Source organism: Pipistrellus kuhlii, unplaced genomic scaffold (assembly GCF_014108245.1).
Source record: "Pipistrellus kuhlii isolate mPipKuh1 unplaced genomic scaffold, mPipKuh1.p scaffold_m20_p_3, whole genome shotgun sequence".
Classification (NCBI taxonomy): Eukaryota; Metazoa; Chordata; class Mammalia; order Chiroptera; family Vespertilionidae; genus Pipistrellus; species Pipistrellus kuhlii.
This window is the reverse complement of record NW_023425529.1, coordinates 20,206,825-20,230,806: the sequence shown is the minus strand read 5'-3', so window position 1 is coordinate 20,230,806 and position 23,982 is coordinate 20,206,825. Positions and strand designations below refer to the sequence as shown.

The window sequence follows — 23,982 nt, the reverse complement described above, 5'->3', positions numbered from 1 at the left end:
TCCATTGCAATAGATGGTGAATTGACACATCACCGTTTAGCCCTCAGTGATAGCAGTCCAGCCTACCTAGACTGCTAAGGGGTCAAAGCACAATCTCACCATCAGCAGGAGAGAGGAAGTTTATTAAATGTATAAGTCAGTCTTCAAGATATTTTTAATACCTCATTAATTTAACACTATGAATTTAGAATTTAAATAACTAAGATGTGGACTAGCCTGAACTTGAACCTTTTATGGTTTGAAATGAACTATTTTATACCAAAATAAATTAATGTTATAAATACCATTTCAGAGAAAAAATTGTAATCCACTGGAAGACAGACTATTTTTAACCTGTCTCAAGTAATTATAAATTAATATTACAATCTGCTCTTTAAATTTGTTTTTCTTGAGATTCTCTACTAGCTATCATTTCTCAGAAATAAGAGAAAAGGACTGAATTTGACAGCTTAGGGAACTGTAATTTCTAATTATTTTATTAAACAGCATAATTTAATATTTTTATATATGACATATGTGAAAAGAAACCTTTAAAACTTCTGCAAATTCATTTTCCTTAAGAAGAAAAATACTGTTGGTAAGAATAATTCATGTGCCTTGAAAACACTGACACATAACTTAGGAACTTATGGATCTACAATTTGAGTAGAGATGGTCTGACTGCACCATCCTTGTTCTTAAATACCACTATGCACTGACTATAGCTGGTGGTGATGGTATGTTGGTGTGTGTGTGTGTGTGTGTGTGTGTGTGTGTGTGTGTTCCATACTGCATTACTTTCCTTTTCCAGTGACTATTTTTTTCCTTATTTTCTTTCTAACAGCATTTTGGGGCATTGCCTATATCAGTCATTTAAATTTAAGATATCTTACTATTGGGATATATTTTCTGGGTTTGACCCAGAAGGGCCCATTGTTAAGGCCAGAGGAGAATTGTTCCTTGAATGTGGCCTGCCACAGTGACCACATTACACTGGATTGGTTGTTTGGGGTTCATTTTAATAACTGTGAATTTTTAAGTTGGGGGAAAAGTCAGAAATTTTTATTTAGTCTACCAAATTGTAACATTCAACATCTACTTTTAAAATATCATTACCTCTTTTTCTCAGTGCTAGTCTCTATTTAGGGAGCTTTTAAATGATTTAAAGTTCACTTTTTCTAAATCTTTAGATAATTGTTTTCTACTCTTTCAAGAGAAGACATGTCCACAACAATAGTAATCTCTTTTTTTTCTATATTCAACAGAGGATATATATTTTTTAATTGGTTTTAGAGACATAGGAAGGGAGAGAGAGAGAGAGAGAAACATCGATATGAGAGAGAAACATCAACTACCCTGTTTCCCCGAAAATAAAATAGTGTCTTATATTAATTTTTGCTCCCAAAGATGCGCTAGGTCTTATTTTCAGGAGATGTCTTATTTTTCCATGAAGAAGAATACAGTACACATTTATTGTTAAATGAAAATAAAGGAAATTTATTACCTGTATACGGTACGGTAGTACAGTAGTTGTCAACACAAACCAGACAAACTGTGAATCCTACAGTATCAAGAATTTACTCATTTATTCAATGACAATCATGTCATCATCTTCTGGAACATCATCATAACAATCCAATTCCTGAATTTCCCGGTGAGTTTCTTGTGACTCCATTTCTTTCAGAATCAGTGGATGAAATCTCTCATGTTTAGCCTAGGGGGGCTTATTTTCGGGGGGATGCCTTATATTTCACTCAGAAGGAAACCTGTAAGTAGGTCTTATTTTCGGAGGATGTCTTATTTTTGGGGAAACACGGTAGTTGCCTCCTGAAAGCATTCCAACCGGGGATGGAACCCAGAACCTGGAACTGTGCCTGGACCTGGAATTGAACCCACCACCTTTTGGTGTGTGGGATGTCACTCCAATCAACTGAGCCACCCAGCCAGGACAAAAATAGTAATTTCTGAAAAGAGACCAGAGAAAGAGTTTTTGAAAATCTGCAGTTTTGCCATTGGTGGAGTTTAAGAATGTAATAGTCACAGTATTAATCAGATAAAATATAGAGACAGAGCATGTCAAAGGAGCATCCCTAAACTTTCCTCATCAGATAGGTACTATAGTATTTTATAGGCGAGGGAGCTGATGGGTTTAAAAGGTAAGTGACACACCAAAGACATGGTTATAGAGTTGTAGATTTTTCAGAGCTGGGACATTATAAACAAGGGCTCAAGAATTGAAGTCTCCTACCTGGAACTGTGTTCCTTTATTACTCTCTCATAATAACTGGGGAATGGAAACAAAGAGCTATGAACCATTTCACCATTTTTGAGGTGTGGTGGTGAGTAGAGTGGACAGAGTGCTGTACTGGGTGGGTGAGAACCCCTGGATCCTGTCTCCAGCAAAGCCACCAAACACTGTGAACATCATCTGCTTTATATGAAAATGAAAGGATTGGATGAGATAAGTGACTTACTTATCTTACTACCACATTAATGGACATTAACAACAACAAAAAATCTAGAGCCCTAGCTGGTTTGGCTCAATGGATAGAGCATCAGCCTGTGGACTGAGGGGTTCCAGGTTCGATTCCGGCCAAGGGCACATCTGGGTTGTGGGCTCAATCCCCAGTAGGGTGCATGCAGAAGGCAGCCAATCAATGATTCTCTCTCATCATTGATATATCTAGCTATCTTTCTACCTTCCTCTCTGAAATCAATAAAAATAATAAATATTTTTTAAAAAATCTAGAGCCTTGTGCCTATGGAAGGCAAAATGAGTATTATTGGTGCCAGAGATCTTGGTTTGCTGGGAAAATTCTAGCTGAGCCCTTTGGGACACCTCCCACATGGGGTATACTGCTAAATCATTGCTATCAACGTGGTGCAGTGGATGAGTTCTGAGTGTCATGGTCAAAGTCAAAGAGACATAAGGCCTTTTCACTTCAGCTTAACCCCGTTAAACCTACTGGAGTATGACTTTGGCAATAAAAATCAAATATATTGTCTCTGAGCCCTTCAGGGTCCCGAGGTTCTTTATAAGCACTCCTGTCAAGGGGGAAATGAGATGGATTTTATTTTATGCAGTCCATATTAGGGATCTACTAGTCCAGGGCATATGTGACATGAGAATGCTAAAATGCACATCTGGGGCTCTGCAAACCTGATTTCACTTCTCTTGGTGATGCAGCAGAAAGAACCATGAACTGACTATCAGAAGTCCTAAACAAGCAGGTCAAGTTCACTTTGGAAAGTTGGGTAGCAACTTAGGACCTATTTTCTCCTTTCTAAAAGTAGAGTTAGCAATGGATAATTTCTGAGTTTTCTTCTAGTTCTAGAAACTTGAGATTTGTGTAATGTTAGAACTTTTGAGACAGGCCGTCAGGGTTCTTGTTGGTCAAAGTACATCCTGGAGACAAATCAAGCACTAGTTTTTATATACCAAACCTTGATAAGGCAGGCCTTCTGAATTTGGCTGCTACTTGAAACTAGGTTTTATGGTTGCATACTGAAGATAGGATAACACATTTAAATTAAAACAAAATAGCAATGGTTTCTCTAAATCTTATAGGTTACCCCTTTTAGCAAGGGTTTACGCATGGAACTGTTAAGGCTTTAAGTCATATTCAAAATTGACAAGGTGCAGTCAGATCCAAAGGTGGTTGGGAGATTTCATGTCTTATGGAAAGTTAAATTGATTAATATCACCACTTGACCTGGTGTATCTTCCAAATGTGGAATGCAATCTTCATTCCTCCACTGTGTTCCATTGATAATTGAGTCTTGTTAAATGCAATCACACACTTTTCCCAAGGTCCAAAATAAGATAGGTAATCAAATCATGCCACTGTATTCTTTTTCTGAGCATCTTTTTATTGTACAAGCTTATATTTATATCATATTTTACATAGTCTTCTTATTCACTGTTTCATGTGGTCATCACAATAGCCTTATCTGATAAACTGTAAGTAAAAATGGTATTTCCATTTTAAAGAAAAAAAGCTGAGGTTCAGATGCCAAGATCACATGTCTAGAAATGACCACACTTTTCATTACCAATGAATGTCTGGTTCATTCTGCTATTCAAAGGGCATCCTTGTGCAAGGCAGATAAATATTTGTAAGCTCCTCACTAATAGCTAAATGTTGGCATGTCAGAGGAAATTACTCAGAAAAAAAAAATACAATTTGAATGATTAATCTAAGTAATGCTAAAGGATATTAATAATTAAAAATATTTTGGAGAATAATATTTTCTATATTATCATACAATTCTAAAAATATTTTTGATGAATGTAAAATATGCAAAAATACCTAGATAAAATACAATGAAGCTGTAGAGATGGAAGAAGATGAATGTCTCAGAAAGAAAAATGTGTATAAGGAAAATCAGAGGATCTGGAGCAGAAATAACTAAAGAAATTTAACTATAGTTTAATTACATTGCTCGTTACTGCATTTTATTTTCTCAAAGTTTGAATTTCTCAATGAATACACTGAATTCAATGCTGTCCCCTTCAAAGAAATTATCATGAGAGGCTATATACTTATTCCATTCATGCTGCCTATTACTTAAATTATTTCTTGAACTTCACTTTTATAATTGCCTTCTGAAGTGAACACTTTCTTTTAAATACTCTCAGTGCTATTTTAGATAAAGTCAGAATTATTCAGAAAATAGAGGTAATTTATTTATCTCCCTCCCCTTTCCCTCTTTCCTTTTCTCCCCTTCTAATTGCCCTTTCCTCCCTCCCTCTCTGTTTCCCCTTCTTCCCTTCTTCTTTCCCATTCTTCTTCCTCCTTCTTCTTCCCCTTTATTGTTTTCTCCTAAAAGAGATGAAAGTAAAATTGTTGTATCTTATAAACCTCTCAATATTTCTAGAAATTATTCTAAGCAATGCAGTGTTTTTGTAGTAACAACATATTTCCCAAGTAAATTATGTTGAGTACTCAAATTCTGGTTTGTTTGTTTGTTTAAAATATTTTATTTTATACCTTTGTAATAATATTCCCTGAAATGAATGATATAGGGATTTGGTTGAAGTTGTTGAAAACTATAGGAGACATGACTGTTATCTTCTAACTAGTTATGGGTTTGAGCAAGCATCACTGAGTGAGAGATGAGGAGCAGTGCAGGATATGGAGGAGATGCATGCCATGTGAAGCATTGGGTTGAATTTGTGGTGCTGCACTTTTATCAATTGGAAGGTCCCAGAGAGAGCAGCCAAGGGATAATAGAGGGAACTTGAAACCATAGCATATGATAACTACATCAAGGACCTGGGGATAATAAACTCAGTGTGGCATCTGAGAATCAGGATGTTATGGGAGAAAGGATATGGGACTGGAAATGTGGCTTAAAATGTTATTTCTGCTTCCAATTAGCTGTGGATCATTGGGCAAATAATCTGACCCCTCTTATCAATCTCCTTAAAAGTGTGCAACTAAAATGAGCTTAAGCTTTCTTCGAAGATTAAAATTCATTTATAAGGGATGCATGATAAATGTCTTCAAATACTTCAAGAGCTCTCATGCAAAAGAAGGTTTAGACCAAAATTGTACAATATCTAAGGAGGAGACCAGGCTCAAGGACTTGCAGGGCAGCAGTGAGATGGCTACCCTAAGGGTGGAGAGTAGTGATGAACTCCCTATCAGTGGGAGTATTCAAAAAGAGCTGTGAGGCCTAAGTGTATGATGCTATAGATAGGAAGTATAAACTGCAAGAAGTGCTGAGCTAGTTGATTATGTATGTTTCTTTGAATTCTGAGATTCTAGGATCTCTACTCTTAGGTCTTAAGAGTTCTTTCTGGTTACATTTGTGAAGCTATACAAGACCAGAGAATGAGAGGCTTAAAAAAATCCCAGGAAGCCCTAGAAGTGAGAAGAGATCCATGAGAGTTTGGCTTATGATGCCTAGTCATCTTTATCATTGCCTAAACCAGAAATGGAGAACTGTTTGTTTGCCAAGGACCATTTAGATATTTAATCATCATTTGCTTAAGATAATTCAATTAACATAACTTTAAGTTGCCTCCTGATGCTTTCTTCTTCTCCCCTTCAGTGTAATATTAGGAAATCATTGTTGGCCATATCTCCAAAGCCCTTTAGGACCTCATGTCAGTGATAAGATACACTCTTTGCTTCTTAGCAGAGACACATCTCACAGTTGCATCAGGCTGAGGCTCCAGAATAGCATGTCTTGTAGACACAGAGCTAATCATTATTGATTCTTTGGGCCATTATGGTAAAGGGACATTAATTACTGTCAGCACAGTTGAACTAATTTGGTTGTAATGAGCATGCCTGTAGAAATTCCCAATAAGGGAACTCTTCAACAGATCGGAGTGGCCAAAAAGGTGGAGTATAAGTGCAGGTGTTGTGGAAAAAGAATTTCATTTGTCTGACTCTAGTTATTTCCAGAGTTTCTGCAATGAGCCTATGCCTAGAACTCTCTGTGAAATGCCTCTCCCTTATTCTCCCTTTGCCCCCAGCATTTTCTGTTCACAGTGTACAGTACAATAGTCCTGGTTCCTAGGTGCATCGTATGAACCAGATCCCTGACTGCTCGATTCATCTCACATTTCTTAGAAGTATGGACTAAGCTGGATCTTAGCAAGAGTTCAAAAGCCTATGAATATCTCTGGTAGGAAGTGAGACCCTAAGCTCCAATATGCCACCTTTCTTAGCAGAAAGTTGTCATGGTACATTCCCACTTTCTTTTCTTGTTTCTACCACCTTTATTCTACTGCTTTTAAAAATAATTGTTAACATAATGAGGGTACATTATGTACTAGGTCCCATGGTGAGTTATCACATTTAAGCCAAATAAACTGAATAAAGTAAATTTCTTTATTATCCCATTTTTGTAGATAAGGAAGAAGAGTGATGTTCAAAAGCCTAAGTGATTTGCTCAAAGTCATAGCTATAGACCAAAATTCAAACATGGTGCCCTTATTTTAGACTATTATATTCTCTCTAGAGGTCTGATGCATGAAGTTTAGTGCAAGAATGGGCATTCCTTCCCACCACTGGCCTCTTGCTTCTGTGTATGCAAATTAGCCTGCCATATTTATTGGGTTGATTTGCATACTCACTCCTGATTGGCTGGTGGGCATCACAAAGGTACAGTCAATTTGCATATTTCTCTTTTATTAGTGTAGATATTATTCCTATGATGTGAAAATTTGATGACTCTATTGGTAATGAAAAGTTTGAGGGGGATGCCAAAACCAGTCTGACTCAGTGGTAGAGCATCGGTCTGCGGACTGAAAGGTCCCAGGTTCAATTCCGGTCAAGGGCATGTACATTGGTTGCGGGCACATCCCTGGTAGCGGGTGTGCAAGAGGCAGCTGGTCGATGTTTCTCTCTCATCAATGTTTCTAGCTCTCTATCCCTCACTCCTCCTCTCTATAAAAAATCAATAAAATATATTTTTAAAAAAAGTTTGAGGGGTACCACATTCTCACATATATTTATATATCTATGTATCTATCTCCATCCACCTTTGTCTCTTTCTTCCTAACTATCTTGTTCTTGACATACTTTCTTCATACTTTTAACCTTTCTTTTATTTTATTTTCACAGGTATCTGATCAATGTCACTTTTGAGGGGAGAAATCTGTCCTTCAGTGAAGATGGCTACCAGATGCACCCGAAACTGGTGATAATCCTTCTGAACAAGGAGAGGAAGTGGGAGAGGGTAGGACATGTCTTTGGCAATTCTCAAGTACACTAGAGTGGAAGGGGTGGAAAGTTTGCAAAACATTAAATGAAAGCAGTTTCTTGGTTTTGCTCTCTGAGGCAGAGAGCAAGAAATCAATACTTTGAGAACACAGAAGAAGCCATTTCTCAAATTCTTATCTTCATTTTCTTGCTACATTGGTTAATCAAACAATTTTTTGTTTTATTTTATGTATTGCCCTTTTTATTAGTATGGTGTTGTCTGAAACATGACTTTGTTTTAAAGAAAGGTTATGCATGTACCATGTAACATATTTTGGTGAAGAAACCATGTCAGTGATACAATTTAGAAGTTGTGTCCTACACAGTACACTGGGAAGGCCTAATTTATGAGCAGGCAGGTGTGGATTTACAGTGATGAGGCCTGCATGCAAGTCTTTTCTCAGGCTCTCTCCCACTGCCAGCTAATCACAATGTCTGAAATTCTACCATTAAAAAAATAATAATAATAATGCAAAAAAAAAAAAAAAAGAATTCTACCATTAGAAATTTATGGCCTAGGTTTAATTCCCAGGTCCTCTACTAACCAGGCACCTTGTATAGTTCTCTTCACCACTTGCCCCCACTTTATCATCTGTAAAATGGGAATAGTAATAGCACCCACCATTATCACAGGGTTGTTATGAGGATTCAGTATGTTTATACTAGTGGTCCAGTGCATGAAATTTGTGCAGGGCTGGGGGGTGGTCTCCCTCAGCCCGGCCCTGCATCCTCTCTAATCTGGGACCCCAATCCCTAAACCAGCAGTCAGACATCCCTCTCGCAATCCAGGACCGCTAACTCTCACTGCTCACCTGCCTACCTGCCTGCCTGATCACTCCTAACCACTCTGCCTGCAGGTCTGCTCACCCCCAACTGACCCTCCCCTCCCACCCCCCATCAGCCTGCTTGCTTCCAACTGCCCCCCCCCCACTTGCCTGCCCACCCTGCCAGGACTCTTATCAATGATGCTCAGAGGGAGGCCCTGGCCACCCAGCTGGGGCTCTGGGATCAAAGGCAGACTAGAGGCAGGTGTTTCCCACCCAGCTGGCACTCTGCCACTAATGCTGGCCCACAGGGAGGCCCTTCCCACCAGGCCTGGGCTCACCATTGATCCCCGCCCACACAGAGGCCCTGCCCACCCTGCTGGGGCTCTGGGATCAATGGCAGAGCAGAGGCAGGTGTTTCCCACTAGCCTGTTCTCTGCCATTAATCCCCACTCACAGGGAGGCCCTTTCCACCTAGCCTATGCTCTGTGATCAATTGCCACCCCCTGCCTGCCCTGCCCACCTTGCCAGTGCTCTGTGATCAATGCTGTGCAGAGGGAGGCCCTGGCCACCCTGCCTGGGCTCTGGGATCAATGGCAGAGCAGAGGAAGGTGTTTCCCACCAGGACTGGGCTCACCATTAATCCCTGCCCTCCGGGAGGCCTGCTCACCAGTCCTGGGCTCTGTGACCAATGGCAGAGCAGAGGGAGGCCCTTCTCACCAGGCCTGGGCTCACCATTGATCCCAGCCCATATGGAGGCCCTGCCCACCCTGCTGTGGCTCTGGGATCAATGGCAGAGCAGAGGCAGATGTTTCCCACCCAGCCTGCGCTCCACCATTAATCCCCAGACGGTCATCCAGAAGGTTTTCCGGTCTAATTAGCATATCACCTTTTTATTAGTATAGATGTAAACGACTTGAAAAGGTGCCTGGCACATAGCAGGCATTCCACAGGTATTAGCTTTTATTATTGTTTCTGATTCCTATTCAAGTACAAATGGTCCTGAGAGTAATGCCATCATGGTATTTCTCAAAGTGTGTTCTGCAGGACCCTGGTCCCTTGAGATGCTTTACTGAAAAATGGTTCTGCAGATAAATAAGGTTGGGAGATGCTACCTACTCTTTCTCATCCTGATTCTCAGAACATGTTAGCATTTGAAGGTTCAGAGGTATATTTTAGCAAAGACAAACATTTTATATTATTTAACTTGTCACTTCCAAAAATTATTTTAACACAACACCCCTTTGTTCCTGAAATTCATATTCTGTGAAACACATTGGGAAACATTGATTTAAGGCAATTTCTACAGACTCCATGGACGGAGAGTCTGAGAGCAGGCTTTAAGATGTCAGCGTGACACTGACTAAGATGGAAACCAAGTTATGTATTTCGACAGAGTAGCCAGGAAAAGAGGCCAGAGATCAACTTGAAATTTATGGCCTTGTTATAGAGAGCCCTGGACAGATAGCTCACCTGTGAAACTGGGCATATGTAACTCAGGTAGTGGAACCTCAGACTTTATTCTTCAAATTGAAAGACCTCCATCTGTCATGTTTTTCCTCATTTCAGGGACAGTATAAGGCTTACATTATGCCTCCTGTTCTTGATTAAAGTTGCCCTCCTTCCTCTGAGTTATCATTTGTTCAGAAATGGTTGTTCCCTGGGCTCCTGCTCTTCATCCCAATCAAGCTGATTTTCACTGCTGCTGTAGAGACAAAATAATTTAACAAGTATGCTGGGACCCTCGTGTATAATAGGCACTCTGTACATCTCCAGAAGAGGAGCTATTAATAACTGAGGCTTCAGGCATGGATCGGAAGGCATCCAGCTGGGGTAGCTTTTGTGCAGTAGACTCATGATTACTGTCTCAAGTATGGGGCATCTCAAACTGTCCTTTCTTAAAGAGACACCACTTACTGTCACTTGTGCTGACTTCTCTTCCTTAGGCTGGAATCTGAGGCCTGTGGTTTCCACCCCTTTCCAAAACTAGATTCTCGTCCCTGGAATTTGGTTCACCCCTCCCCCCTTTTTTTTTAAATCACTTCTAACTTTATTCTAGCTCTTGAATGCATTCCTTACTTTTTCTATTATCCAGGAACAATATGGTTGATATCATATATATATATATATATATATATATATATATATATATATATATCTTCTTGTTTCTTGATTCCCACATTTGTCTATTCAGATCAACCCTTAAACTTGGATGCAGAATAGGCTTCCTAAAGCATAATTTGTCCGAAACCCACTCAAAGGTTCTGTGGTTTATGATTGGGTCTAAACTTTACTCTTTCATTCAAGGCTCTGGTCTACCTTCCAACTCCTACCTTTCTCTTCTTCTTTGTTTTCTGTCTACCTTCAAGCTATGCTGGACTCCTCCCTGTCCTGAAAATGTGCCCTTATATGTACAACATGTCATGATGTTTTCTTTTCCGGGATTAATTGTACAATCATACAAATAATAACCAACCTTTGAAACTCAATTAAAATGTTGCTGTCTCCTTCCCTGATCTTTGACCAAAATTTAATCTTACTCCCTCATCTCTTGTAGCATTTGATCATATCTCTGTTGTAACACTCATCACATCTGCCTATGTTAGGGCTGTGTATATGCATGCTTCTGGTGGCCAGAGGATGTCTTTTATTGTGTCCCCACAGCAGCCAGGGAGAGTGTGTTACATTGAGCAGTTCAATACATATTTGTCCAATCAATGAGAACCATTACATAACACAAGAGTCTAAAATCCATCATTAAGAATCCAAGTTTATGCTATTGCCCTTGATACAGTAGCTGGGTTTTTGTTGCTTCTGGTGATGGTGGGAAATAAGATCTGTGTGTAGGCTGAGTTTTCATAGATTATACTTTAAATATACTAATGGAACTTATTATTTAAAGAAATTCTGTAGTTAATCATTTTGTAAAGCATTTGGAAAGGAGTTGAAATCACAGAATAGAATATTTTCATATTGACTTGGTTAAATCAGGGAACACTGCTGGGGAGAGATCTTTAGTGTTCACTGAGTTCACAGAGCCACACAAGTTCTAAACTAGGAGGCTCTTGTTAGGGCTCTCTGGTGGGCAGGAAGGGGTGGCAGGAGACAGGCACAGTTCCAGGGCATGTCTAAGATGTGGTGAAATCACACTGTGGGAAGTTGAACCTTTCTTCCACAGTAACCCAAGCCCCAGCATTGTTTTGCATTCTCAGGATTCCTGATACCACTCCTGCAGGTCCTTCCTTGTGGTCCAGGGGAGATTTAGTATCTGTGGTCTCCAGAGAGTCAGGCACCAGGGTAGGATCTTATTGTGAGGAAATGGATACTGGGAAGATAACTTGGGGTAGTGAACATACAATACACTGTTCTGATGATATGTTGTAGAATTGTGTATCTGAAACCTGCATAATTGCGTTCACCAGTGTCACTCCAATAAATTCAAAGAAAGGGGGAAGGGGAAGGAGATAAGCAGGAAAGGAATCTAGGTTTGTAGAAGAAACATTGGCTAAGAGACTGGACTCTCAGCCATGCTCCTAACTGGCTGTGTGACCCACTCTTCTCACTTTTCTAGATCTTTCTTTCCTGGTGTCTAAAATCAAGGTATGAGGTTAAGAAGATTTGTAGGGTCCTTTCCAGCTCTACCTTCTGGGATTAAAAATCCACATTGTAAACAGGCACTTGGAATGAAAATCAGGTGAGAGCTGGAGCATACAAAATAAATCTGTGTCTGTTTTTAAAGACAGTAGCTCCCAGGACAAAGCGTAATTCTTGCCAATTAAATAAACATCACCTCATCAGAAGGCCTTCCCTGTTGCCACCCAGGCACTCTATCACAACAGTTTATTTTCATTTTAATTGTCTTCAATATATTTATTTTCTGATGTTTGCTCATTTGACTGCTGTTTGTTTATTGCCTATCTCTTCACACCAGGATGAACACTTGATGGGGAAAAGGATCTAGTTTTTGCTTCCTCTGGTTCTGACACTAAGAAGAGTGGACACTTGAGAGATAATTGTTAAATAGATGAAGAATCCATAGGCATAGGAGATTTAGAGTATTGACCAGCCACTTTACTTCTACACGAAAGTCTGGTATCGATAGAGTGGTTTACTGAAGGGAGCATGAGAGCAGGTATGGTGCCTGCCTTCAGAGAGAGTGCTCTGATTGCCCGCAGAGGATTGGTGGGCAGTCTCCAGTGGGCTCGCTGTCCAGTGGATGCAGACCTGACCATGGTTAGCAAGCAGGTTCAAGAAGGCGAACACGTGATGGGATTTTATAGGATTTTTAAAAGTAGTCTGAAAGGTACTATGTTATAAATGTGGCTTATTTCAAAAGACTTGAAGTCCTGGCAACATAGTCTATGGGACTGAGTATGGCTTTGGAAATCAGAAAGAGTCCAGTTCATGTGGACATTTATCAGCTATATAAACTAAGCCACTGATATTACCTAAATCTCTTTCCATCTTGTAAAATAGGGCTTTATGTAAGGCTGTTATAAGATTAAAGAAGACTTTATAGTAAATCAACAGTTAGTAGTGACTGAAATATAGCCAATATCCAACAAATATCATTTGGTAGTTCCTACTCTCCTAGTGTAATTTTTTAAGGTAATTTACTCATGGTTTAAAGTCAAATGGTATAAAAAAAATGTCAAATGGCCCAACTGGTATGCCTCAGTCGTTGAGCATTGACATGAACCATAAGGTCACAGTTTGATTTTTGGTCAGAGCACATTCCAGGTTGTGGGCTCAATTCCTAAGAGGGGGTGAACAAGAGGCAGCCAATTGATAATTCTCTCTTATCATTGACTTTTCTGTCTCTCTTTCTCCCTCTCCATTCCTCTCTGAGATCAATAATATATATATTTAAAAAGAATGTCTTCTTATCATCTGTGATCCTGGTTCCTTCAGGCCTCTCCTAGAGCAGTTATTATTTCTAATGTCTCATGTATTCACTCTGAAAATACTCCAAGCACATACAAATTTTGTATATGAACTCACCAACCTTTAAAAAACAAAACAAAAAAACAAGTAGTACCAGCTCTTGTGAACCTTTGATGGAGATGTGATATAAGAAGCCACTAAGGAGGTATAGAGGTGCAGCTAACATAGCAATGGGATCTCTAGATCAGCTTATGTTCACAGAAAGCCAGTACCTCACTCTGGTATGTAGGAATGTGGAAAACAACATTTAAAAAGGAATGTGTACGCGTGTGTGCGCGCGCGCGTGCGCACACACACACACACACACACACACACACACACACAGAGGCATAGCATGGTAAGTTGGAGTGGTGAAAATTAATTGTGTGCAGGGTAGATTCATTTGTAATTGGGGAATGGCTTAATAAACTTGCATTAAAAATAGTCTGGCACCAAGAAGCAGTTCCAACAAGCATTCAGGCTTCTGTCTCTATCAAAGCCTCTCATGATTTGCTTCATTGCTACTGCTCTCTGCTTCCATTTAAATGATCCTAAAATAGGGATAATAAAAATGAAATGCAGTGGGGGTGTGTTCTGGGTAATGACTTCAAGAAATGATGATGGTGCATTTTCAGACTATAAGATGTAAACAGGCCTTAAAGGGACTGTCTGGGCCAGAATAGTAGAAGGATAGGCAAGGTTTCCATCTCTGCTTATCTTTGCCCCAAAGAGGCAAAATATGTACTTTAGAAGCCCACTCCCTCTTCCCTGCCTCCACCTACCAGAAGATGGCCTTCCTTGCATAGGTCATGCTTGGGTCATTCTTTGGGTTCCACAATTCTCAGCTATCATTTTAGGCTTGCATTACCCAGGAGATAGCACTAACTCCAGGTATTGGTGCTCTAGTGATACTAGCACTGAAGGACTAGGTCAGTGGTCGGCAAACTGAGTCTTACAAGTCTCAGTTTGCCACTCTGTTGACTAATGAGTTTACCGACCACTGGGATAGGGACTTAATCGCAAGGAACAACAACAGCCTGTAATTATTGGAATCGAGAGTGTAGGTCAGTGTTCAGCAAACTCATTAGTCAAGAGCGGCAAACCATGGCTCTTGAGCCGCACTTTGCCAACCACTGGACTAGGGTGACCCATTTGGTGATAATACAATAGAAGTCAATCACTGCTATGACATATTCCTCTTGAAAGCCATTGACTGGCAAAATAAAACAGTATTTTCATCCACTCACAAGACTATATGCACACACACACACACACACACACACACACACATATGCAGACTCGCTCATGTACAAATGGACAGACTACTCATAAACACAGGGACCACATCTGTTTAGCTTTCCACTATCTGTCTGTGCCCAGCATAGTGCAAGACTGTAAAGTTAGCCAGTAAGTATTTGGTGATGCCTGTACAAGCCATGTTCTGCTCCCAGCCTCATAGGAGAGGCTAGGGAATAGCTCTGCTTTCTCCAGACACTGTGGAAGGTGTCTGAGAGGTGAAACAGAAGCTCCTCATGCTTGACATGTTTGTTCTGGATCTCCTGATACTGCCATTGGACAACATACTATTTTTGCTGACTTAGAACTGAGTACTAATATGCATTATTGGATTAAGGGATTATAAAACAGAATCCTTGGAGAAAGTCTGTGGGAATTGTGGTCATTAAGGGGGGGGGGAAAGCACTGACATGATGTGACATACTCTCCTTAAATGTATGAAGAATTATTATTTCAAAGGTTGGGGTCAGCTGTTCACTTTCTCCTCTGAGACAGAACCAGAGTGAGTGGGCTTAAGATAAAGCAGAGGGGATTTATAGGGAAAGTTTCTTAATAGAGAGATTTGTTGAGTAGCAGAAATATTAACAACAGGAGGGATGACATAGAATATGTTCTTATCACTCTGTAGTGTACAGTCCTGCCCCCAACCAAATACATGAACTACATGATGTTGAGAGTTTTCCTTCCTCCCTTTCCTCCCCTTTCCTTTCTTCTCACACGTAATTATTGAGCACCTACCATGAGCCACCATCAGATTAATGTTATAGTTTACCTAGTGTCTGAGGGCCAGGGAAAGGACACTGCAAGGAGAAGATTGCTTATTATGACACTTAACATTTCTAAAACCTAGATTGATTGTTAAATTTTATTATTTGGTATGGAATAATAATTGGGTGGATATTTCATATTGCTTGATTATTAAGGCTCTGCTCATAAACATTTTCTTTATGATGATGACTTACAGACAGGGTACCAGATTACATATTTTTGGCTATCTTTCTAAGTTGTAGTTATCATAGGTTCTCACATCCAAGAGTCCCATTCTTCTTATTTCCTGAGCTTCTTTGCCTACACTGGTTTTGGGGTTCCAGAAAGAGATCACTGGGGGACAACACCTGGGAATGAGATGTGCCCTTAACCCACAAACTCTCAGCAGGTCTGTTAGACTTAATCCATAAAGTGCAGCTTCTACCTCCATGTACAACTGTAAAATAATTTGAAGAGAAGTGCAGGATGTAATGAGGGAATAGACTTCAGAAATCTCATTTCAGAAAGGCTGGTTGTCTTTGTATGTTTGTCATGAGCCACTGAATGAGGGATAAAACAACAAGATAATATTGGTTGGCTCTACTTTTGAAACCTGCACAAGCTGATGGGGAGAAAAAACAGAGTTGAACCCAGAGACTGGAGTTCTGACTTAACATTGACTTAAGGAAACACGGTAAAGAGGAATTCAATGTGTGAATTCAATGTGATGCAATAAAACTGGGAATATAATACAGGATGGGGAATAAGTAGGTTTAGAGTTCTGAGTACATGAAACATGGAGTTTCTTCTTTATTATTATTAATTTTGTGTTATTTTTCCATACGAACTTTTGCTCCACCCTGAATGTGAACAGTTTGCAATCTGCTTTTTTCCCTATTATTATACGATAGACCTTTTTTTCTTTTATGAATATTATTCAAAAGCATGAAACTTAATGACTACCTAATAATCCATTATTAGGATAGATCATGCTTTCCCAGGCTGATCCCTCATGATTAGATAGTCATATGTATGTTACACAGAGACTCTGCTTCTCATATGAAAACAATTTCTGAGTTTTTGATAGTCCAACTTTGATGCCATAAAACTGCTTTTTAAAGCAATAAGTTTTGGCCCTGAATGTTAAAAAGACAGTTTTTAATTTGAGAATTACTTCAGTTATATGCTGTCACTAGCAACCAGTGGACACTTATACAGTTGGTGGGGAAGGCATTCCTCTGTGATTCCTGGTCTTTAGTCATGGAGGATTTTTCCTTTTCTGGCCTTTTGATTGGATGTGCTGTCCTCTAACTTTGCTGATGACAATATTTTCTCTTTGGTAGTTACATTACACAGAGAAAGGGATTGGCTATGTGTTCTGTGTCTGCAATTTTTATCCTATGGAACTACTCTCTTGAGGGTCAGAGGCTTGTAAAATTCAGGCTCACGTTCCCAAGAAACTAGTAGGGATCATGTTTGATGTGACATTCCTTTTGGTGTATTTCTTTTCTTTCTTTTTAAAAATATTTTTATTTAACTTCAGAGAGCAGAATGAAAGGGAAAGAGAGACAGAAACATCAATAATGAGAAAGAATAATTGATCAGCTGCCTCCTGAATGCCCCACACTGGGGATCAAGTCCACAACTCGGGCATGTGCCATGACCAGGAATTGAACCGTGACCTCCTGGTTTGTTCATAGGTTGATGCTCAACCATTGAGACACATTGGCCAGGCTTTTCTGGTGCTATTTATATTTTTTCTGCCACAAGTGACCCAGGAAGAAGGGAGAGCAATCCCCTTTTCTTACCAGGGGGTACAGCATGTGGCTAACTCACATACCCACAGACTGACTGGGACTTGATAGCAGGTACTACTCTTTTCATATCTTTATGTATTCCCCATTAAACAAACTACCCTGTGTATATCCTATGTAATAAAAGAGTAATATGCAAATTGACCATACCTCTGATACACCCACAAGCCATGCCCACCAGCCAATCAGGAATGAGTATGCAAATTAACCCAACTGAGATGGCTGCAGTCACAGAATGAGCAGGAGGCTTGGGTTTCCCTAGCAATGGAAGAAGCCAAGTTCCTGGCCTGCCCAGGCCTCTGATGAAGGCTACAGAGTTTCAATTATAGAAGATAAATAAAACCCAGATGCCAGGGCCTCCACTTGGGTTGCAAGGGGATGTGGCCAGCCTGCAAATCAACACAGGCCCCTCACCCAGGCTATCCCATGCCCCAAGAGAACCCCCACCCTGATCCAGGACACCCTTCAGGGAAAACCAGCTGGCCCCCACCTATGCACCAGGCCTCTATCCTATCTAATAAGAGTAATATGCAAATTGACCTTCACTCCAACACACAAGATGGCTGCCCCCATGTGGTAAAAAATGCCTGCCCCCATGTGGACACAAGATGGCCACCACAAGATGACCAGCAGGGGAGGGTAGTTGGGAGGGATCAGGCCAGCAGGGGAGGACAGTTAGGGTTGATGAGGCCTGCAGGAGAGAACAGTTGGGGGTCACTAAGCCTGCAGGGAAGGGCAGTTAGAGGAGTGATTAGGGGGTGATCAGGCTGGCAGGCAGAAGCAGTTAGGGTCAATCAGGAAGGCAAGCAGGCGAGCAGTTGGGAGCCAGCAGTACCGGGATTGGGCCTAAAGGGGCAGTCAGACATCCCTCAAGGAGTCCCAGATTGGAGAGGGTGCAGGATGGACTGAGGGACATACCCCCCTGTGCATGAATTTCTTGCACTAGGCCTCTAGTATTAATATAATATTGACATTTTGTGGGATCTCAAGTTTTACATTAAAGTATAATATCTGAATGTTCTTCATATACAAGCAAGCCTCTGCTGACCTAGCACCAGGAGATCTTCTACTGTGAGGTTCTCCTACAGTAATGATGGATTTGTACTAGTCCACGCACAGTCTCTCTCCATAATCCCTGTTTATGAGAGCTGGCCAGGAACAGGGTAAAAGTAATTCATGTACACAGGGAGAGAGGCTCTGACCTCAGCATGTTAACTCTGTTAATAGGACTGCAGAACAAGATTTGAAAGGAAGTGTTGGCCACTTAAGACAATAAATTGTCTTTAAGGATTAAAGCTATTAATTAAAAAAAAGGATATAAATCTCCTACAATAGCCATAGATCTCAGATTATTTGGGGAGATTGTATTATTTCCTCTATTAGCTTAATTATGTTCATCATACACGTATACACATCACATCACATTCAGGGGAGTTAGGGGGAGAAAGAGAGAGAGAGTGAGAGAGAGAGGTATGAAATCTTAAAGTCACTTGGAAGCTGTCACCTCACCTGTGATCCAGGGTCCAGGTGTTCCCTGCCCATGGAAGACATCCGACTGCTGCTTCTAAAGGCATTTCAGGTCACAGCTCCATCAGCTAAATGTTCAGAAGCTTTAGATGTAAAGTGAATCTGTGCCAGGGAAGCAGTGAGTGGAAAAATGTGATCCTGGGGAGGCAAACACAGAGGAGAAGGGCGCACATAGAGGGCAGTGGTCCAGAGAGGGAGAGACTTTAAGGGGAAGAAAACCATTCTTCATGCCATTCTTGCCAGGTGCTCAGCATTCCTACTTACACCAGCCTCCTCTAGGTATCCTTCCACATTCTTCTACTTCACAGTTTGGTGCAAAATATCTTCTAAGATCACTGTTTTCAGCTATTCTTAGAATAATGTGTGCCGGTTTTCTTTATTCAGCCCATGGGGAAGGGAACTTGCTGGCAAAGGAACAGAATATCAACCCTCAAGAAGAATTTCTGTGGATAGTTAAGCCACATCAGCATTCTCTTTATAGACTATTGAAAATTTCTATTTTCCCAATAGGAGCTGGGAAAGATGTACGATTCTTGAATAGTCTATCTAGCTGGAGATTAAGGGATTTTAAAAAGATTTGGCCATTATCACATCTTACATTTATATAACACCTTACTAACAATATGATTAAAAACTTTAGTATATATAATCTTGTTTTGATTCCTATCTTTTGGAAATACTTGTATAAATAAGTAAACTGAGGCTCAGAGAGCTCTCATGATTTGCTGAAATTCATTCAGCTAAGCAGTGGCAGAGCTGGCTGGAGTCATTTACATCTAGCTCCATTTAAATCCAGGATACTTTGTGCCTTAACACACAGAGTATGAGAGCACAACTAGGCTAATAGGGTCAAAGTACAGCAATCTCAGTGGGAATAAGTTTGTAGACTAGAAGACATCACTTCCTGGAAACATGTGGGCCCCATCATGTAAGAGTTTTTAAACTAAGTATTAAGAAAGGATCCTAATGGGGCAAGGAGAGTAGTTAGCCCAGACAGTTATTGGCTGTTTCAGTGTAACATTTTCCTGAGATTAACAAAAATGAAAAATGAAGCAGGGAGGGAGGCAAGAAAGATAAAGACAGCAAAAAAGCTTTCCTGTATCCCCTATATCCCTATACCCTCTCACTATCTTTTATTAAACACACACTCTCCTTTCATTGAGAACAAGAACCTATCTCCTCAAATTGTGAGGAAAGATCTTTCTTTCAGTAACAAAGGCCATAACTACCTATAAAAGCAGCTGTCTAGGCCCTGATTGCACAGAATGATAACTCTAGGAAAGAGTTATCTTCTGCCTTAAAGCCCCTCTGAAATGCAGCCACTGTAGCCATAGAGCCCTGTTGATCAGACATCTGCTGGAGATGCAGGTAAATGCAGAAACACCAGGGGGAATTTAAAATAGTTGACCTACAAAACAGTCCTTAAATCTGAGGAGGAGAGTGATGTGAAATTTTAACTTTGTTTTTCATAAAGCACAACCAGCCAAATATTTTGTGAACTCGATTAGCTAAGAGAGAGAAGTTTTGAGATTTCATAAAACTAGGTGAAGGTTCATTTATATACACAGAGTTGTCAGTTTATTGTGATCTCTGAATGCATAATAATCTGGCCATTCAGTGTATTTTTATCTCAAACTAGAGGCCCAATGCATGAAATTGGTGCAAGGGGCTCAGCCCTTGTAGCCTCAGCAGCTGCCTTGGCCCTCACAGCCCCAGCTTCATCCTGAAGGTCATCCAGAACGACTTCCAGAAGGTTGTTTGGCTGTCCAGCCTAATTAGCATATAATATTATGCTTTTATTATTATAAATGGGTACCAAAGATATTCTAGACTTTTGCTGGAAATCAACCACCTATTTGCCCTGAGCTTTCTATTATATATATTAGCCAAAGAGGAAAATTGATCAGGTGCACAACTTATAATATCTTTGATATCAAATAAATTAGGTACTCAAGAGAAGTACACTGAGTGGCCAGATTATTATGCATTCAGAGATCATCATAATCTGGCCACTCAGTGTATTTATGATAGAGAGTAGGAGCAAAACTCAACAAATAAGAACACTGATCTTCTGTGATTCATCATTGTCATTTCATATTTCTCTAAGTGTGATTGTGGGTTTCACTGTGTGTGTATGAATTAATTTAAGAGGGATACATATCTTTTATTTAAATAACCATCTATTTATTTTTATAGTTATTTTCTGTTTTTGGCTAGTGTCCCATCTCATATTTACAATGATATGAATACTTTTAATGTATTTTTAAAAGGAAGGTTATTTCATCTATTAAGTAAAAATAGTATAAGTGATATATATATATATATATATATATATATATATATATATATATATATATAATTTGAATTAGTATTTCGGGTTTCTTTGGATGAATTCCCAGAAGTAGAATCATTGGGTCATAAGGCAGTTCCATTTTTAATTTTTTGAGGTAACTCCATACTCCTTTCCATAGTCTGCATTCCCAACAGTGCATGAGGGCTCCTTTTTTTCCACATCTTAGCCAACACTTGTGGTTTGTTGATTCTGATAGGTGTGAAATGATATGTTATTGTGGTTTTAATTTGCATTTATCTGATGGTTAGTGACAATTGAGCACTGTACCTCTATGTTCATTGCAGCATTATTTATAGTAGTCAAGATTTGGAGGCAGCCCAAGTGCCCATCAATAGGAATGGATAAAAAAACAAACAAACATTTACACAATGGAATACTACTTTGCAAAAAAAAGGAAGGAAGTTTACTCTTTGCAATTGTATGGATAGACCTGGATAACATTATGCCAAGTGAAATAAGCCAGTCAGAGAATGACAAGTACCATATGATTTCACTCATATGTGAAATTCAATTAACAAACTGAACTACCAAGCAAAATAGAGACAGACTCATAGATAGAGAGCAGGCAGACAGCTCAGGGGGCAGGAGAAGATGGAGGGATGGAGGCATTGAGCAAAAGAGAGAGAGAGAAAAAAAGAGGGAACTCATGGACCCAGACAACAGTGTGGTGATTGCAAGGGCTGAGTGGGGGGAAGTGGAAGAGGGCATAAATGGTAATGAAAAAAAATAAGATAAAGTTTTAAATTCTTTTTTCCTAAGATTACTTGCATGACCTTTAGTTTAAAATCTCTGTAAAATCCTACATAAATGTTAAAATAAAAAATAGTAACATAAAATAAAAATAGTGTAGGTGGTACACAGATGTGGCAAAAATTGTTACAGTGGTACATAAATGAGTGAAATTTAGAATATGCCCCCACAGATAAAGTGTGCTTCCAATCCTTGCTCTTAAGACAGGTCATTCAAACCTACCCTCCCATCTTTTCCCTCTTCACCTCTGCATTTAGCTTAACACACCAGTGTAATTGCAGCCAACCCTTCTCTAACACCTCTTGTACTTTTGTGCCTACGTACCTTGGCTTATCCTCTCCCTTTAACCTTGGATTATTGAACTGTTCAGTGAGGCATAGTTTAAAAGCTAAGAGGCTTTCTATCTTACCTCTGCTTAACACAGTGATTTATCTGAAGAAATGTAAATACAATAGATGTTGCTCTCCCTTTCTATGATTCAGTTTCCTCATCTATTCCAGGTAAAATAGGAAGAATAATTACTGTCTACCTCAAACTGTTGCTATAAGGAATAAATAACATTTATTTTTGTTTATATATTTATTTATATATTATGTTTAATTCATGTAAAACTTTTAGTATAATATCTAGCATGTAGCAAGTGTTATGCAGTTGTTCAGTTAGCTCACTTGAATGTATTTTAAACCAATGATAATACAGTTGAAATTGTGTCCAGAAATAAGAAAGTGGAGGAAAATGATCACAAAACAGAATTGGTTTGGCCTGAAGCTAGGAACAGCAAATAGAATTCTCAACATGCTTGGTGATAAATAGGCAATGAGCAAGCTTTCTTCCTCTATATATGAACAAGTTTTTGCATAGGGATTACAAAAATTAAGTCTTTCAATAAGAAAATGATGGCAAAGTCTACGACACTACACAGCAGTCTGTGTTTGGGTCCATCCTCAGAAATCAGGGAGTTAAAACCCTCAGCTTAGATTTAGTATGTTGTGGATTCTCAGTAACCATTAAGGATCAACCAAACACACAGTAAGAAATAATGACAGATTATGAAATATTGTAATGTGTCCTTGTGCCATTAGATCTCCTTGGGTTCCTTTCATTCTTATAAACTACTAGGTCTAGTAATAATTAATGTCGTTTTCTAATACTTTTTTTAAATCAAATTTATTTAAACAATACAACAAAATTTAATCAACAATATAGTTGCCGTTGTTTTCTACTACTTGTGCCCAACGCTCAGGAAGCATTTTAATCCCTCTGTTGTAAAATTCTTGTGATTTTGATGCAAAAAATTCGGTCAATGCATTTTTGAGGCATTCTTCATTATTAAATTTTTTTCCAAGAAGAAAGTTTTGCAAAGAACGAAACAAATGGTAATCGGAAGGGGCAATATCAGGAGAATATGCAGGTTGAGGGAGAACTTCCCATTCCAACTGGTGCAGTTTTTCAGCAGTGATTCTTGCAGTATGCGGTCGTGCGTTATCGTGGTGAAGAATTACGCCCTTCCGATTAATCAGCGTGGGTTCTTTTTCTCTTAAAGCTTGGGCTAACCTTTCCAACTGGGCACTATACACTGCATTTGTAATGGTTTGGGTAGATGGTAAAAGTTCATAATGAAGAATTCCTTTAAAATTCCACCAAACACACAACATCACTTTTTTCTCATGCAAGTCAGGTTTTGGCGTGGGCTGTGGAGCCTCATTTTTGTCCAACCATTGAGGCCGCCTTTTCAAATTAACATACAGCACCCATTTTTCATCTCCGGTAACAATTTGCTCTAAAAATGGCAAACGGTTTTGACGAGAGAGGAGTGAACTGCAAATTGTGACTCTTTGATTTCGGTTGTTGTTGGTCAACTCATGAGGAACCCATTTTCCAAACTTTTGGACTTTGCCAAGTGCACGCAATTGATTGGAAATTGTTTTTTGTGAACAACTTAAAGTTGTCGCAAGCTCTTGTTGGGTAATTTGAGGATTTTGCACCAAAAGAGCTTGAAGAGCTTCTTGATCAAAATTGGACACACGGCCTCGACCACTCTTGTCATCTAACAAAAAATTTCCCTCGCAGAATTTCTCAAACCAACGCTGGCATTTTCTGGAGCTAACTGC

At 39.6% G+C, this 23,982-nt stretch overlaps 1 protein-coding gene across 1 annotated transcript in view; it reads left to right on the top strand.

Annotated features, from left to right (window-relative positions):
• GRIN2B (glutamate ionotropic receptor NMDA type subunit 2B) overlaps positions 1–23,982 on the top strand; it is a 419,358-nt gene that overhangs the window by 297,163 nt on the left and 98,213 nt on the right. The window contains exon 4 of the mRNA XM_036457459.2: positions 7,560–7,674. Within this exon, the coding sequence (XP_036313352.1) occupies positions 7,560–7,674 (115 nt within the window). The remainder of the gene's footprint in view (positions 1–7,559; positions 7,675–23,982) is intronic.